At 37.3% G+C, this 11,610-nt stretch overlaps 2 protein-coding genes across 3 annotated transcripts in view; one reads left to right on the forward strand and one right to left on the reverse strand.

The window, feature by feature from the left end:
- cacna2d2a (calcium channel, voltage-dependent, alpha 2/delta subunit 2a) overlaps nucleotides 1–2,707 on the forward strand; it is a 231,598-nt gene extending 228,891 nt beyond the window's left edge. For both annotated transcript variants that reach the window (XM_065279542.2, XM_065279543.2), the window contains 5 exons: nucleotides 14–69; nucleotides 142–265; nucleotides 347–456; nucleotides 564–646; nucleotides 780–2,707. In XM_065279542.2, coding sequence (XP_065135614.2) covers nucleotides 14–69; nucleotides 142–265; nucleotides 347–456; nucleotides 564–646; nucleotides 780–887 — 481 coding nt within the window. In that variant the 3' untranslated portion in view covers nucleotides 888–2,707. The remainder of the gene's footprint in view (nucleotides 1–13; nucleotides 70–141; nucleotides 266–346; nucleotides 457–563; nucleotides 647–779) is intronic.
- A 3,869-nt stretch (nucleotides 2,708–6,576) lies between these two features.
- The window catches only part of abhd14b (abhydrolase domain containing 14B), a 5,871-nt gene continuing 837 nt past the window's right edge, over nucleotides 6,577–11,610 (reverse strand). Inside the window, exons 3-4 of the mRNA XM_065279544.2 lie at nucleotides 10,428–10,669; nucleotides 6,577–9,627 (exon numbers count right to left, since the gene is read on the reverse strand). Coding sequence (XP_065135616.2) covers nucleotides 9,445–9,627; nucleotides 10,428–10,669 — 425 coding nt within the window. The 3' untranslated portion in view covers nucleotides 6,577–9,444. The remainder of the gene's footprint in view (nucleotides 9,628–10,427; nucleotides 10,670–11,610) is intronic.

Genomic DNA, 11,610 nt, shown 5'->3' on the forward strand with positions numbered 1-11,610 from the left:
TTTTACCCTATAGGTCAATCTTGCAGCAGATGCTTTATGGATTTGCCTATCACAGCTGGTTCATGACAGGTGTGTACTTATGCATTCATTGTTTCAGTGATTCAGTATGAGGTCACATCTAAAGTGTGTGTTTGTGTGTAGATGAGGTTGATGCCGAGGGGATGGACACTAAAGGGACGAGCTGTGTCACAGTACAGACGCAGTATTACTTCAGTAACATCAGCAGCTCGTACAACATCCTACAAGACTGTGACAACTGCTCCAGGTATAGTATATTCACATCATACTATTTACATCATATCATCTACATCTGTAAGTGATCAGTAATAATGTGTTTGATTGACAGGTTAATTCATGCTAAGAGAATAAACAACACTAATCTGTTGTTTGTGGTGGCCGAACGCCTCTCCTGTAACTCCTGTGAGATGGAGAAACTATCGCAGATGGAGACAGAATGTATCCTTATTGACCGACTGAACAATTTTATGTCCTGTACTTTATGTAGTTGTGAGCCAATGTAAGTCTGTCAGAAATATATTCCTTAATCCCTTAAATTTTTTTAGACAAGGAAACGGATAAATGTGAAACGATAACCACGGCCCGGTATAGAAAAGGAACCACGACCTGTTTCGACTACAGTGAGAAAGTACGTACAAGCACGTTTTCGTTAAATAAACTAATTTTCAGAATGCTGTCCAGAAATGTAAAAATGCCAAAATAAAGAAACATTTAGGGTTAAAACATGCATATGATTTAATACTTTTCTATCTTTTTTACAGGAAAACACATCAGACTGTGGGCGGGGCCACTCGTTCCGCCCCTCACTCTACACTTTACTCCTCCTCCAGCTCCTCCTCCTCTTTGTTATGGTCCGCCCCTCTGTTTAACTCCATCCTCTTCTCCTCCTCCCGCTCCTACTCGTCTCCTTAATTCCGCATTCCTCCTTTATCTCCCGGTTGCTCTAGTCATAGATATTATAAAGGGACTTCCTGCTGCCCTTATATGGAAGCCCAGTCGTACTGCTTCATCCACTTAGCTTCACAGGTTGTTGCTTAGTGACCGTTGCAGAACTTCGTTCTCTCCTGCCAATCAAGAGCATTTGTGGGAGGAGCTAAAAGTGTCTTTACGAAACAGGAAGCTAAACAAAGTTAGCGACGGGAAATGACGGACCAACGTACGAAGACGAAACGGAAAATGACACGGACTGTTCCCTCACAAAAGTCCCGCCTTTGCGGCGGTCAGGGGGTGGGGTTTCGTCCGACCCCGCCTCTAAAGAGGAAAGGTCATTCTCATCATCGTATTTATCATGTATTGTAACCCGTGTCGCGTAGACGCAGAGCTACGGATCCTTCTGACGCTGTCTAGCTTCCGGTAACAAGAAAATATTAAAAGCAGAACATTAAGAGTTTCACAAAAGATATCAGTAACGACATGAGTACTAAAATCATACCTCCATATATTAGGATATTAAAGGAGAAGGGCAAGGCGATAGATCTTATTTATTAAATTAGCTTTTATTTATGCACTGTATCTACTTCTTGCCAAAATGAGACTTCTTGTGTTTTTCTAGCCAAATTAGGGGGTAGAGAAAAACAAAATGGCTGACGTTTGAAAGAAAATACTCATGTTGATAGTTAAAAGCGGTATTATAAGTCGAACCATTCTGTTATAAGGGCTTCATTTATTGTTTTGTTTTACGCCCCTGATCAGAATAGGTTAGTATTTTAAGTAAATATTTTTATTTATTTATTTATTTATTTTTGTCTTGCGAATGATGTATCACAAGGCGAACTCTACTGATGCCTCAGTAATGATATCTGCAGCTAATGTAATGTTTTATTTTTTTTAAGGAATAGTTGACCCAAAAATAACTGTTCAGATGTTATTTATGCACCCTGATTTTAGACCTGTATGCTGTTGTTTTAAGAAACTTTAAGAATATTTTCTCAGGTTTTACATTTAATGACAGTACATAGTGACATTTGTCCAAAAAAAATAAAAAAGTGCAGTTGAAATTGGGCGCTATATTGTAAAATAAATGTTCGTAAAAAAGACTATAATATAGCGCACAAGTTAGTGAAATACTTGAATAGTGGTTTGTGTAATCCTTGCATCTGGACAGATGTGGTCACTGTCTGCAAAGGACCTTTGAAGATTCTTCAAAAAGTAAAAAACACAACAATATACAGGTTGCGAAAGTAATGAGGGTGAATAAATGAGGAAAGAATGTATTTTTGGCCATTCTGTTAAACAATCAAGATAGGATTTATTAAAAGAAAGATATATGATTGAAATGCAGTTTGAGTCTTTAGGCAACGATGTCAATGTGCATTTTTTTTAATTGTTTACGTGCAGTTTTTCATACTCTCCGAATGTCTATTATGCATTGCATCTCAATGAGCACTTGTTTTGCACTAACAGATTTGTTGGTGAATTTAACGCAGTTCATTCGAATCAAGGTGATCATCACTGTAGAGCACACAATTTACTTTATATGTTATATACATACGGCCCAAACATTCACTGCTCAACATGAATGCAACGCTTCTGTCTGTGTACGATTGATTTTATGCACTTAAATTGGCCATTTATTTACTTTAAAAAAATATTTTGTAAATATATAAACATACAAATATATAAAATGAAGGAACAGACCCTATGCTTTCAAACAAACAAAACGAGAAAAAAAAAACGTTTCATCCCATCTTCGTATAACCTTTTAAATATGGGTAGGTTTCTTCAAAAATACAAAATTTTAAGCAAAAAGCTGAAATTATTGTATTTTTGTGAAGGAATTTTGGTAGAGATCATATTCACAAGATGATCAAAACATACACAGAGTTTAAAATTTTAAAAATTAATTTTTGCTTCAGTTTTTTATAAATTGGGCCATCTAGTGGATAATAGCAGAATTATAGTTTACACTGAAAAAAAATGATTCATTCAATTTACTCAATTTTTTTAAGGTAAGTGGTTGCAATCAATTTATTTAAGCTACATTTAAACAAAAGTTTTTTTTATTGTATTTTAATTTACTTTTTTAAAATGTAGCTTAAATAAATGGATTGCAACCACTTACCTTAAAAAAATTAAGTAAATTGAATGAATAATTTTTTTTCAGTGTATCGTAAAAACTCGTCAGGAAAGCGTCACTGGCATGAAAATGTTTTCTCTTAAAGGGGACAGAGAATGAAAAACCATTTTTACCTTGTCTTTGTTGAATAATGGTAGTCTACCCACATTCACAAACATACAAAAAGTGCTAAACATGCTAAACATCTCAGTCTCATAGAAATTCCTCTTTTAGAAATGTCAGCCAGAAAACGGCCCAATCTGAAAAACTGATGCTTATGACATCACAGGCATCTCACTGCCCCTCCACTTTAAAATAATTGGCTACATTTTTGAGTGGCAGCAAAGTCAGCCAATCAGTAATGAGATTGCAAGTTAAGCCAGTAGGGGGAGCCAAATAGGTGCAAAACCACTTGTTTAAAATCCCCCACCCTAATAGACCTATCTGAGAGAGGTTTTTAGGAAGCTTCTAAGGCATTACAGACCCAAACAAAAAAAAATTTGTCTACATGTCACATCACAGAACAAGGATAAATACTCAGTTCAATCATTCTATGTCACCTTTAATTGACGAGATAACTCGTCAATGGCGGGAAAGAGTTAATACTTTTTTAAATTACTTACTAGTGTTATGTGCAATGCATTCAATTGAAGGTCACTTTATGCAAACAGAAAATTTGCAAAGCGCACACAATGTATAGTACAAACTGCATACTACAGAAATAGTATGAGTAGTGAAGTAGTATGCGATTTGAACACAGCCAGTGCCTCTAAACTGGCTATAGGGCGGCAGCATCTTTTTGGGCCTTTTGACTGTAGTAACACAATCTGTGCACAATACAGTAGTAACACAATCTGTGCATCGTAACGTAACGTCTGTAAGAGAATGTGATTTATCCTTCTGATTTGGGTTTCAACCCTAATGATTGAGAAGCACCTTATATAAATGTATCTAATCAGTAAATGGGGATTCATCAGAATTACTGGATGCATTTTGAACTAGCATCTTCAGTCTCAATCCAGCTTCAGTCTCATATCAATGGTGTTCAAATATGAAGGTTGCTTTCCTGTTGTTGTGTCTGGTTTGTTTGGGTGAGTGTGTATGATGTATTCAGGTTTGCTAATGGTTGAGGAAATGAATCGATGTTTGCCGTCATGATGTATGTGTAATAACTGTGAAGACTTTATGAGAAGTATTTCGAGCGTATTGTCATTGTGGGTGTTGATTGAATGATAAAGTATGGTCGTGGTTTTCACTTAAGTGTCAAACGAATGTTTTGCATCTGTTCGTCTTGAGGTATTATCTGCCAGGGGAATTTTAAAGATACATTCACTCTGCGTGTGCATTTAAAGGAATAATTCACCAGAAAATAAATATGGTTTCATCATTTACTAACTCATTCGATAAAAAACATATGTGTTATTTGCTGGAAATCTAATGGGGCATACACACCAAACACAAGTTCACAGATTTGCGCGAGTAGATTACATACAAAGTCAATGCAAAGATGCGATCAGACACGTCCTCGCGCAGGGGATGCGAATGATGCAAATTAGGCAGCGCGATTGCCGCAAAAACACACGCTGTTAACCTCAAACGTGCCTTCGCGCAAGTTGAAAATATTAAACTCAAGCGAAAAATTCACATGACACAAAGTTAAATCCCGCTAGTAATCTAGAGCGATCAACGCAATGCTAAGTGTGTACGTAGCATTATTCACTGTTTAAGCGAATGAGCTATCATATCTGTAAAGCTACGTACACACCAAACACGAAGCTCTAGATTACTCGTGGGATTTAACTTTGTGTTATGCTTTTTTTGCTTGAGTTGAATATGTTCAACTTGCGCAGAAACGTCTTTGAGGCACATAGCGACGCAATTCACGTCATTCACATCGTATCTCGCGTGAGTTTGCATCCCGTTTACGTCTTTTCATTGAATCTACTCGTGCAAATCGCTGTGTACGCCGCTTGTATTATCCGTACAGAAAAGCCACATCAGTTTCAAATGTGCAAAAACACTTAATCACATATGAAACATAGTTTTGGCACATTTTCGTGTCATCACACGTGAAAAGCATGAAATTCGTGCGTTTTTTCTGTGTAGGATAATTGTATGGACATCAATTTGTTTTATTTGGCTGAAAACCAAAATGTAAAAGTGTTTGGAATGATACGAGGGTAAATGATGAGAAAATAATAATTTTTGGTGATTTGTCCCTCTATGAGATGTGTGCATGATGTTAACACTGATACTGTTGGATGCATTCACACAAAACTGTTTATCATTCAGTTCTCTACCACCAACTTAACAATTCATTATAAAGACAGGTTGGTCTACGTGCTACATGTTGAGCTGAGATTTCGTGGACTGTACATATCACTAAAAGTTTAAACTTGAATGCAACCCTAAATCTCACACTATCACATATGACTCTTATAGGTAACCCGGTCAAACACATCCTGATACATTTACGAACCCGTCCACGTTCCTGATTTTATATTGTAGACCCATTGACCCCATTCAGACCTATAAAATAATTCCTGTTTCGATATACATTTGCAAGGTCATATGTGGTAATGAAACTAAATATGAAGACTGATCTTAGCCTTTGCTTTTAACCTCAATGGAAAACTCTCAGATAAAAGGTACAAAAGAAGTACACCTTTGACCTAAAGAGTGCATATTAGTACCTCAGAGGTACCAAATGTATACATATCTATACCTAAATGGACATATTAGGACCTTTTTAAGGGGTCCTGTCCCAGTGACAGCTTTTGTATCTTTATTACTGAGAGTCCATACAACCTACAGGCTATTTTTATTTTTCTGAAGTCATATGTGATGGCTTTGTGAAGCTGTTTGCTGAATATCTTGATGGTCTGATGGTTCTCGCATTAATATATATCACGCAAAGTTATTATGTCAGTTTTGAATGACGTAAAGTTAAAGGTAGATGACAGAATTTTCATTTTTGGTTAAAATGTTTCTATAATGCATAACTGTAATGTTGAAACCTGTTAAATGACTATTGTGTACCTCTCTTTTTGCCCGAATATTGAAACAATCATCTATTTTATTTACCAAAAGCTCAACAAAAACTTTTGCCATACAGGTATGTTATGTCAGCCTGATTTCACAAGAATTCGTACGTATTTTACGAGTTTGCTAATTCGTACAAAATTATTTGTGCAAAATGTATGATTATCATAAAAAAACGAAGCGCAACCCCCAACCCCAATGTGGCTGGGGTGAAGGCAAAAAAGTACAAAAATTGGCCACTTCATAAAATACGTACGAATTGCCATGAGATAGCGTTGGTTATGTTTAATTTTCATTTTAAGGGGAAGCGTGTAGTTGTGTTAACACTAAAACACTGTCGATGTACAGGGGCACGAAACGGCCCAAATAAGGGAAAAGACACCGCGATTAAACGATCATGATTGTGTCTGTCTCGTGTCACGAATCCAAGTACACTGTGGAACAAAAGTCGTCGTTTTTAAGTGGTCTGAAAGATTTGCTTTTGCCAAAAAAAAGAGAAAAATAATAGTATTCATAATCAAGCTAAAAGAGGAAGCAGCTTGCACATAGGGAGGGGTCTGCCCCACCCACTGGGAGGAGTCATTCATGTAGACCCTCCCGTAGCCCCTCCCACTCCAAAGTAACATCCTTGTAGGCGCGTTTCCGTCAGTGAGACGTGTGTATGTGATTACGTAGTCTTTAGTCTGGTGATCCGTGACAAATGTGTACAAAAAATATATATTAAAAAAACAAACAAAGGAAAATTTGAATTTAACACGAGTGAGGTTTAAACGTATTAAAAAATAGATTCAGAGTACTGCTGATAAAATTCATGATTTGAGGTCTGATACCATGGTGAGCGTTTTTTTTTTTTCTTTCTTTGCTTTGTTAATCGGATCGTGTGTTGGTGGGCTCTGTGCCTGGTCTCCGGATCCATGCTTCATTTTTTTGTACAGACAACAAAAAAGCAACAAAGGCAAATTTGTAAAATACTGTGTCTGTGACTCCTTGTAAAATATTTTCAAATTGTTTATTACAGAGAATCAGTTATTAAATAATGTTCATATTTTTCACTTCAGTGCACTGTGTGGTGGTTATTTTTCTCCTTGAATCGCCTCACTACAGCAGCTACATTAACACTGGATTTATCTGACGTATGTCCCAGCAAGCAATTATCAGTCCTTCCAGAAAAACGCTGAGTTTTTTTGTGATTGTTGCAGGCAAAAATCCTTGATCTTGCGGCACGTTTTCTTAAAAAATGCGATGGAATATGCGGGATATTTATGCAAAAATTGTGAGAACTTGCAAAAACAGTTTGCAGCTTTCAATGATGTTCATATCGCATACTCACGTCACTTCATAGCGTTCCCATGGCAACAGGGGACATGGCTGCGCTTGTGTGAAGTAAATGCAACATTTTTCAACTTTCTGCTAAGATATATGCGATTTTTGCTATGAAAATGCAGGGATTATGAATATTTTGTGCACGGAAATCTGCAATTTATGCTGCAAAATTGCGGCGTATTTGAAAAAAATGCAGCCCCCGCATAAATATGTGGATATTGGCTGATAATGCGTTAAATCATGCGCTCGCATAATCGTGTTTTTCTGGAAATACTGAATTATGGGTTTAAAAGCCATCCAAACACAGCTCAGACGTCTAGGCTAAAACAAGGCAAAATTTAGGCTGTCAGTAAAAGCTTCAGAGATGTCTAACCCAAATATAAATCAAATAAAAATAAATGAAGCCTAACTCCTTGTAATCTCTGTTGACTTTGCTTACATAATGTAATATACATCTTACAAGTTATTTTGACATGTAACTAACTAAATGCCCATTTATTTTGGCTAGAAGTGGGTTTCCAGACTATATCGAGTCTATAGTTAATCTAGATGGTAAAATGATGGTTATTGCTTGCTAGGGTGTGACGTCTTTATACTTTGATGAGTTCAATGAATGCTTTCTCATTTCGGTATGTGTTTGTATTTTAAAAGTAAAAAAATACTACGGATGCAAATAATTCATAGATTTATTATTAAATTAAATGATTTCTAAGCAAATGCGACTTGCCTAACGCATAAAAATGCATAATGCATGTCAGTGGCGCTCGTGACTGCTTATCCGAGGGTCGCAAATTCAAAATATGTGTTTGTTGCGTCATGTGAACCATGTGCATCACGTGTTTTGTCAAAATAAGTGCCTGGTGCACACGCATCAAAACCGTTTATGATAAATGAGACGCTCACGTTCACAAAATACACGCAAGACACTCCCGTAACAGTAAACTCTGATTACGCATGAGATTATGCGAGTATCTGGCAAACGCGAGTGTCTCTTGTATCATAAACCCTTTAGATGCGTCTGCAGGAGGCACTTATTTTGACAAGACACGTGATGCACATAGGATCACTCGATGCATTTTGACATTATGAACCACACACATGATGGTCTACATGTTGTGACGAACTTTGCATCGTGCGCCCTCGAAAAAAAGAAGTCACGGGCCGCCACTGCTAAATGTAGTTGTAGTCTTACATTAAACAAAACAATAATCAACACTGAACACAACAAAAGTAAATATGACATTATAATGTAGTTCATTTTGGGAGGAATTAATGTGTTTAAGAAAGCAAGACTACCATTAAATGTAGTTTCATTCTCCCTAAAAATATTAATGTCAATAACCAATGCCACTTGTTTATTCTGACCAAAGCACCTTATAAAGTTATTATATCAACACAAAATCATATTCTTGAGTTTACATTTTTGTAATCTTTGTTAAGCAGCAAATGGACATAAACCTTTTCATATAAATCAAGTTTCAATTGCTTGATTAAGGCCACATTCACACTACAGGATATTATTAAGATTATCGTGCCAGAGCTTCACGTCACCTCAAAGGGTAGCGAATGTAAACGGATGGAGATTGTGACAAATTTATTACTAATTTTAATGTTTACATCCACTTACTAGTACGCACGCAGCTTTCTTTATGTGTTTCAAACCCGAGGCGATGTCTCCTCAGCTTTTGTTTTTGAGGCATCGATCATGATGCGCTTTGACGCGTGATGCTTTATTCATGCAGTCGAGTGCAGCAGCTTGTTTTGCAGTTGCTATTTCACAAGGTCGGTCATTCATGAAATAAACGTATTATTATTATTATTATTCTCCTACATCTCTCATTGGCTATTGTGAAAGTAATGATGTAATTTAAAAATGGGATCTGGTGGCCCCAATTTGCTTGTGAGCAAAGATTTGATCTGTGAACTTCTGATTCTTCGGAGGGGAATATTGGGGTAAATTCAGGCCAATAATCCTGTAACGTGAGATGAGCACACTTGTGTTTAAATCAAGACAACGATTGCAAGAACTCCAGGATTGCCTTATGCCACGTCTTTGGATCGTCAAGGTAACAAGGATGCCCCGCCCCCTTCATCACCACTACTTTGTGATTGGGTAGATTGCTCAGGTTGCGTAGCGATACTTCTCCAAGCTGACTGTCCTGATCTCCATAGACAATAAGAGTTGGTGTCTGTATGGGTATGAAAGGATGGAAATTATTTATTTTTCATTGCCTAAGTCCCAAATAAATATAAAAGGCAGTCACCCGGATACAGGAGATGGATTGATCACGCAAAGTTCACATAATACTTAATCATGCTTTTGAAGTCTTAAAGGGACACTCAACTTTAAAAAAAAAAAAATAGGCTCATTTTCCAGCTCGCCTGCGCAATGATATTAAGCAGCGCCTGAAAATAGTCCCCTTGGTAACTTTCAAAAGCAGGGGACTATTTTCGGGCGCTGCGTAGTATCATTGCGCCTCCTGCAGCCATATTACGGCTACAAAGTCCTTGATTATTACGCCAGAATGAGAGTATAGTTCCTAGTCACATTGGCCTAGAAAATCACAACTTTTAATTTTCCATCGGTCTTGGTACATGATCAAACTATTTTACAGTCAAGTTTAAAATAGAAAAAATATCCAAACTCTTTGGTTAATTTTTTTAGTGCGATGCTAATGGTCTAATCAGATTCAATGGATTATGCTAAGCTATGCTAAAAGTTATACCGCCAGACCCGGAGATCAGCTGAATGGATTTCAAAACGGTAAAAATCAACTGTTTAACTGTATGGGAGCTGGAAAATGAGCCTATTTAAAAAAAAAGTGGAGTGTTCCTTTAACAGTTTCCATCCGTATTAGTTGTTATTGCAAATTAGGGTTTTCTTTTAGCGCTGTATAGAAATTCACATTTTTTGTGAACTATCCCTTTAATTCTGTTGCTTCATGAACAACGTCTTGCTATCATCACGGTGAAGAAACCTCAGCCTCACCTGGATGTTGCCGTATTGTTCGGCTGTGAATTTCTCTGTGCAGATGGGAGCCACAGGTATGTAGGCTTTCACCCGTTCGGAGTGTTGAAAGAGGAACGGCAGCGAGTACATGCCGCTCAGAGAGGGACTGATGATCACTACAGGATCCATATGAAGAGCTTCACACACCTGTCGCAGAAACTCACCCGGGGCGGGTTCACCTACTGCGGCCGGAGCCACCGCTGTCTGAGACTGACCCAAACCTGAGTCGGAAAAAATACACACGTTTACTTAATAAAATCTGTTACCTAAAAGAACTGAGGCTGACAATAGTGAGACAAACCAAGTTGCAGTTAATATGGAGTAACGCTTAAGCACGAGTATAGTTTGTTTTTTGTGTGACGGGTGACTGCGACAAAGTCGATGATACTGCGCACACACATAAGATTAATTAACCAAGGTTTCACTATAGTAAAGTAAAAGTAAAGTTTCCGGCAGACTGAAATATGAAATGAAAAGAGGGAGAGCTTATCTGTTCTTTATATCAACTTAAAAGGCTGACAATTCATTATAAATATTTTTATAGTATCACACCATATTTTTTGTATTGTAGAGAGCACTTTTACACTGTGTTTGGAAATACAGTAATGTGTGTTGGCAGTGTGTGAACACTGCCTTATGATAAAAATAAAATCCACCGTGTTTAAATTCTCATTAAAACAAAGCGGTCTCATTAGAAATGATGTTTTGATTCTCTTGTTAATGTGAGGTCACATTGATAAAGCCCCACCCACTTACAGTCCTGCATTACCATAGGTGCACCCTCAGCGAGTTGTACTCTGTCCACTAGATACTATTGTCTCAGACTGTGTTATTCAGATCGATTTAAACTGAAAGCGCCTGCTGTCTGTTTGTAAGGAAGTGAGGAGCTGTAGCTTATTTGCATTTAAAGGTACAGCGCGTTTTTGCTCTCACCCAAAGTGGGGCATTTTGGACATGCTATAATAAATGATCTGTGGGGTATTTTGAGCTGAAACTTCACAGACACATTCGGGGCACACCTGAGACTTATATTACATCTTGTAAAAGTCCATAATAGGTGCCCTTTAAATAAATTAACCATGGGTTTACTACAAATACCATGGTTAAAAAGCATAGTAAGAACAAATGTATCATTGTCTTACTATAGTAACCTAGTTTAATC

This window comes from Paramisgurnus dabryanus, chromosome 7 (assembly GCF_030506205.2).
Source record: "Paramisgurnus dabryanus chromosome 7, PD_genome_1.1, whole genome shotgun sequence".
Classification (NCBI taxonomy): Eukaryota; Metazoa; Chordata; class Actinopteri; order Cypriniformes; family Cobitidae; genus Paramisgurnus; species Paramisgurnus dabryanus.